This window comes from Crocodylus porosus, unplaced genomic scaffold, assembly GCF_001723895.1.
Source record: "Crocodylus porosus isolate Cpor-Errol unplaced genomic scaffold, CroPor_comp1, whole genome shotgun sequence".
Classification (NCBI taxonomy): Eukaryota; Metazoa; Chordata; order Crocodylia; family Crocodylidae; genus Crocodylus; species Crocodylus porosus.
In genome coordinates this window covers 33,636,879-33,643,289 of record NW_017728947.1, presented here as the reverse complement: position 1 = coordinate 33,643,289, position 6,411 = coordinate 33,636,879, and the positions used below count along the sequence as shown (strand labels likewise).

Sequence of the window (6,411 nt, the reverse complement as noted above, 5' to 3'; positions counted from 1 at the left end):
GGGCCTGGCAGTAGGAGTCTCTCTCCTGCTCGCAGTCCCTGATGGCACGCAGTCTCTGGACTGTGGCCTGGAGCTCCTCCAGCTGGCGTGCCAGAGACCCCAGTAGGGAGCAGACCCCGCAAGGGGAGGTGGCCATGCTCCCGGGTCCCAGAGCCTGAAAAAGGGACAGGGAGCCTCCGCAGCCAAGAGCCAGGGGCTCCGTCTGTGTGGAGCCCGGAACCATGGGCTCCGTCTGGGTGGCCGTCTCTGAGGTGCCCAATGGGGGGGGGCCGCAGAGCCCGAGGGGACCCTCGGGGTGCAGCGCGTGCCCATCCATGTCATGCCTCTGGTAGGCTGGCTACAGCTAGGGCTGACTACTCTGGGTCTTGTGCCCTCCCCTGCATGAACTCCGCGCTAACTCGAGCGCCTGCTTACGCAGCCTGTTCGCACGGCTCCGGTCGCGTGGCTCCCTGGAGGGCTGGGCCAAGTAGGGTCCTGGGCGGGGGCTTGACCCAGCCTGGCACCAGGCAGCGGCCTCTTCCCAGGGAGCGAGGAGTTAACCCCTTCCCACCACAAGCCCGCTCACCTCTGGCTGTGCTGGGAGTCGGCAGGGGGCTCTGCGGCTGCTGAGGGGTGTCTGGGGGGCTCCGGGGGAGCTGGGGCACAGCAGGCTTCACCCGCGCATCTCTCACCGCTCTGGAGCCTAACTGAGCTCTTTTTCCCCCCCCTCCCCCCATTTGGCAGGCCCTTTTAAACGGCGCACATGCGCAGTGGGCCTGCTGTCGGGGTACGCTGGTTTCTCAGGCCAGGGGGGCCCTGCCCTACAGGAGGGGGACTGGTGAGTACCCCACTCACTCTTGTCACTCCCTGGGGGGCTGGGCCAAGTAGGGGCCTGGGCGGGGGCTTGTCCCAGCCCGGCACCAGGCAGCGGCCTCCTCCCAGGGAGCAAGGAGTTAACCCCTTCCCACCACGAGCCCGCTTACCTCCGGCTGTGCTGGGGATGGGCAGGGGGCTCTGCGGCTGCTGAGGGGTGTCTGGGGGGTTTCGGGGGAGCGGGGGGCGCAGCAGGCTTCACCCACGCGTCTCTCACCGCTCCGGAGCCTAACTGAGCCATAACACTCTCTCGCCCTCTTCCTCCATCTCTCTCTCTCTCATACCCCCTGCCTGTGTCTTGCGTACCCCTAGAGGTACGCGTACCACAGGTTGAGAGACTATGTTCTAATATACTAGCAAACTGCCCGTCAAGAATGATTGGGGGGGGGCAGGGACAGGGGCCTGCATCCGGACCTCTCCCCCACTCCCCCCCGACCTTGGGCCAGGGCCGCAGCTCTTCCCTGCCTCCCCCCTGCCGCTTGCCAGGGCTGTCACCTCCCTCCTCCACTCCACTTCAGGTTGAGGCCAAGACCGGGGTCACTCCCCCCCACCGCTTTGGGCAGGAGCTGCTCCCCTGCATGCCACTGCTGTTTCGGACCAAGGCCATTCCCCACCCTCCACACCACTTTAGGATGGGGACGGAGCCACCGGTCCACTCCGGTCCCAGTCCCCGCTGGTATGGCAGCGCTCTGCCATGTGGAGCAGGATGAGGCCAGCGCTAAGCAGCCAGCACTCCATGCCTCCGCCACCACTGCGCTCCATCCCCTCTGTCATGGCGGCGCTCCAATTCCTATTGTCCCCCTCTGCCTCGCCCTACCCTGCTCTGACACGTCAGTCCCTGCTGTCATGGCAGTGCTCCGCCATGTGTCTCTCTGTCCAGTGCACTCCGATTGGCTGCCAAAGCAACCAATCAGAGTGTGAATAAAGCATTATGGACAGACAAAGGCTTTTATAATATTAGAATTAAAAAATGATAAAGGTACAACATAGCCAGCCCCAAAATGAACAGGGCTCCTACTGCTTTCCATAAATCCTCAAAAGGCCTGTAGCTTTCATGAGTACTGACAAAGCTAGCGAGTCTGACCAACACCAGCCTGCCACTGTTTTACAAAGCCTATGTGAGAGATGGAAAAAGAGAAAGAGCAACGAAGAACTTTTCTTTTTTAAATATATTTGCTACCCAGTTACAAACAGTTAGTGAAGGTCTTTTTATCTAATGGGATAAGAAAAAGAACATCAGTTTCAAAATTTCATAGTGATTAACTGTGGAGAGTGGTAGAAGGAGGAAGAGATATGAAAATATATGAAGGAAACAAAAATAAATTATTTTTTCTTAAACCACGTTCCCTTTATTGCTACAACTAAAAGAAATGAAACTTAATTTCTGTGCTATTGTGTTTTACTGTTTATGTTTTTGCAGTACTTCGTGAGAACCCAGTTTCATAGCCCCCTGCCCCCCATTCCCCATTCTCAGTCAGTCTGGTTCCCCTTGATGAAGCATATCTTGGATGCCAGGTACCTTGTATGTCAGGCACCCCAGGATGCCACAAAATCTTGGGCGCCGCAAGATGCGAGGACATAAGGGCAAGATCAGGCTCATCCTTGCCTGGCCACTGCCCTGCCTCAACTTCCTTGCCCATCAGCAAGGAGGTAAACCCTTCTAGAGTAGAGGTGCACCGATACATTGATCCAATATCAGATTGCCACTGATTTAAAGAAAATTTACTGTATCGGAAATTGGCCTGATTTGGCCAATTAAATGTCTGTGCATGTGCACAGCCACAGCACAGCACACAGGCAGAGATGAACACAGCCTGGCAGCTTGAAGAGTTGCATGCAGCTGGTAAGTCTGTTGTAGTAAAAGGGGAAGAGGGAAGGAAGGGGTGTAGGGAGGGCAGGTAAAGGCCCCTGCAGTGAGGGAGAGAAGGCATGGGTGGGACATGTGCCCCAGGATCTCTGCGGGGTGGGGTGGGGTGGGCTGCAGCTGCAGGCTGGGGCTACACCAGGCTCTTACCAGTGCACGAGATGGGGGGTTGGGCCGGGACTACGCTCGAGGCGGGCAGCAGCGGTGCTCAGAGGGGGGCAATGGTGGGACTATGGCAAATTTTGGGGTGGCTGCATTCCCACCCCCTCATAACTCCTCTCCCAGCACTGCCTCCACCTGCCTAGAGCAAAGCTCCGGCCCAGCACCCACCAGGAAGAGGCTGGCACCGCCCTGACCCCAGGCCACAGCTGCAGCCACCCCACACAGATCCGAGGCACGTGTTCCCCATGCTCTCCCAGGATGCGGGCAGCAGGGGAAGCCACTCCCCCTCCCCGTGATCCTGCCCAGCGCCTGCCCTAACCCCTACGCCACTCCTCTCTCACTGTGGGGGCCTTGATCTGACCTCCCACAAACTCCTTCCTTCTCCCTCCCCTTCCACCACAACAGACTTACCAGTTGCACACAGCTCTTCAAACCCAGCTGCATATCAGAAATCGGATCACCATCAGCCAATATGCCTCCTTAAAAATTGGCTATCGGTATCAGCTCCCATAAATTAGTTTTGAAATGTGGTGCTGTTGAATTCACACAAGTTATGGAGGAGTGCCTTGAGTCCAAGCGGTACCTTGAGTCAAACAAGGGGTGCCTCAACTTTAAACAGGTTGAGAACCACTGCTGTATACAATCAGCACAATGAACAGAAGAACAGAAAGAAACACAGACAAACTATTTAATAAACTACGCTAAGTTTTAGGATAGGGCACTTGAAAAGGACAGTCTGAGCAAACTTTGACCAGTTTTCTTGTTTGATCAAGTGATTGTTTTAAAAAAGAGTTGAGACAGAGATTTTCTGAAGTGCGTACAACATTTCTTGACTTTTGGAAGACTTAATACTGATTCAACAGCCTGCAGGACTAAGCCTTTTAAATCTGTAAGTTTGCCTTCCTTCTTTGTTTACCATGAAGAATTAACACTGTAACAGAGTCCAGGAGGACACTGCAGTTGTCAAAACCACCCAGCAAAGAGAAGTTATCTAGATTGAAGAGCCTTGAATACCTTTTGAGTTGTACTAGTGCCTTACACAGGCTTTTTTTAAAATGTCCTTTCTCTAATTTCCACTGCACTTCTTCATACCTCCAATGTGTCTGCATGACAACCACGATAAACGTAATACCTACAATCTGTTCTGTAGCAAACGTTACTCCAAAAACCAAAAATCCATGTTGTGATGTGTGCTAATCATCTTGTGAAAGCCCAACTCAACTCTTTATTGATCCGTCTCCTATTAGAACCTCAGTTTTCTACAACAATTCTTAAATTTAACTTCATTCAGACACTGGGGATCAACCCACCTATCAAACCAGTGCTATTTAGTTTAAAGGATAGTAAATGCTTATATTCATTAGTAGCTGGATACTGTCTTGGCACTTCGCTCCAACTCCCCAGCCTCACAAAACATCAAGCTGGGGAAAAAAAGCAAAACCTCTGCTCTAATTTGATGCCTGCCTGGGAGGTAAGTAACAGAAGCACTGCAGGGCACCATCGCTTGGGCAAACCTATTGTCCGTGCAGGACTTTAAGCACTATTAGAAGGTGTTATCAGCACTACAACTGTCACAGAATCATAGAAAGCAAGGGCTGGAAGGGTCCTTGGGAGGGCATCTAGTCCAGCGTTTCCCAACCCGTGAGTCACAACTCAAAAGTGGGTCACAACAGTATAGAAAGGGTCCCAAACAAACTTTAGAAATGGATTCTCCTTTCAAGGAGAAAAACATGGGAAACGGCAGGATTTCCCTTGCAGGCTGGCAGAATTGTAGCTTGCCAGGGGCTGCTTGAGGCTCCCCCTGCCCCACACATTGGGAGGGCTGGCGCCAGCAGGGCAACAGCGAGGGACCAGGGGCTGTTTTCAACTTAAACTATTTACTGGGTCAGGACTAGCCATCGATGTTTACAAATGGGACCTGGTAAAAAACAAGAAAAGGCTGAGAACCGCTGATCTAGTCCAACCCCTGCTCAAAGCAGGACCAGCCCAGCCGGGGCCTCTGAACTCCATCCTGCAAGGGGCCGGCGCCCCCCCCTCCCCCGGTAACGTCTACAGCGGGCGCCCAGCGTCCTGGCTCCGCCCCCGATACTCCTCAGTAGCGGGCCCCGACCCCCCCTTCACAGCGGCTGCTGCCATATCACCGACCCCCCGCCCACCGCGGAACGTTCCATCCCGCACTCCAGCCGCAGCCATGTCGCCGACCCCGCCTCCCCCCGGAAGGTTCCATCTCACAATAGCCGCTGCCATGTCGATGCCCCTACGTCCGGCACGGGTGGCTGCGCCGCGCGCGGTCGGTTAAAAAGCCAACGGCCGCGGCGGGAGGTGGAGGGAGGCGGCAGGGTGCCGCGCGCTACCTGCGAGCCGTGCTGGTCCCGCCACTGCTTAAGCTGCTGCGAGGCGTGGTCCGAGCTGCCGGCCATGTTGCGGGCTCCGAGACCCCCGGGCGGGCTAGAGGAAGCGAGGCGCTACGAGCAAGCCAGCTGTCGCCTGCGAAGCGCAGAGGGGAGCACAGCTCAGAGCAGCGGTAGCTTCTCGCTCGCCTCTGACAGGCACTTATAAGATCACCGCCGCGGGCGGCTGCCACTGTCACTCGTAGACAGCCCCTCATTGGTCAGTAGCTTCGCCACTTCGGGCTCTGATTGGGTGCGGCGTGCGCCAATTAGCGAGAAGGAACCGCCTCTCCAGGGGGCGGGGTGGGTCTCGCAGTGTTTATGATGAGCCCCTGCTCGCCATGGTTGGAGGTGTAGCTTGTCTCACTGCTTGATTGCTTTCGTGACGGCGGAGCTGCTGCAGGGGTTGAGCACAGAGGAGACCCTGGGCAAGCTGCACAGCCTCCATGAGTTCTTGTGGGGCGGGGGAACCCTGGTATCTCCCTTGCCAAGTGCACCGTTTGAGAGTTGAGAGCTGTTTCTGCTCTTCCACCTTCATGGTGCCCGAGTAGGAGGGAGTGGAAAGCACCCCCTGCCGCCCACAGACCCCTGCAGGACGAGTTGTTTACCAGCACTTGGGCTGGCAAGTCGTATTTTTAGTAGCATAGCTTGTTTTCTGCCTTATCTTGAAGGGGGAAAGATTAAACTGCTGTTTGGCCTGTGTCCACAGTCTCGCGATCCGTTCAGTTTGCACTGGGACCTGTGGACCTTTTGCCCAGTCAGCAACATCTCTTTCCCTTGAGTTAGCTGAAAATGGGAGGATTTTTTAACCCCACACAAGTCCAGCCCTGAGATTACTCCATTAGTTGGAGTAACTACTGTATCTTTCCAGCACCCTCTCCCCCACTTTTTCCCCCCTCCTGGGTTTTGGAGTAGCTTTTGCTGGATTGGGTTGCTTTAAAGTACTGGTTCTCAACCTTTTTTGTGCTAGGACCCATTTGTAAACATCCATAGCCAGTCCTGACCCAATAAATAGTTTAAGTAGAAAACAATGCCCTTAGCCCTGCAGGTGCTCCTAATTCCCAACCCACAGCCCCCCACACCCCCAGCCCTGTGGATGCCCTTCACTCCCAACCCACTGCCCTCAGGTCCCAGCCTCCGTGT

At 55.3% G+C, this 6,411-nt stretch overlaps 1 protein-coding gene across 1 annotated transcript in view; it reads right to left on the bottom strand.

Annotated features, from left to right (window-relative positions):
• The window catches only part of CAT (catalase), a 39,449-nt gene extending 34,016 nt beyond the window's left edge, over window positions 1–5,433 (bottom strand). Inside the window, exon 1 of the mRNA XM_019551931.1 lies at window positions 5,233–5,433. Within this exon, the coding sequence (XP_019407476.1) occupies window positions 5,233–5,298 (66 nt within the window). The 5' untranslated portion in view covers window positions 5,299–5,433. The remainder of the gene's footprint in view (window positions 1–5,232) is intronic.
• Between the last annotated feature and the right edge of the window lie 978 nt (window positions 5,434–6,411).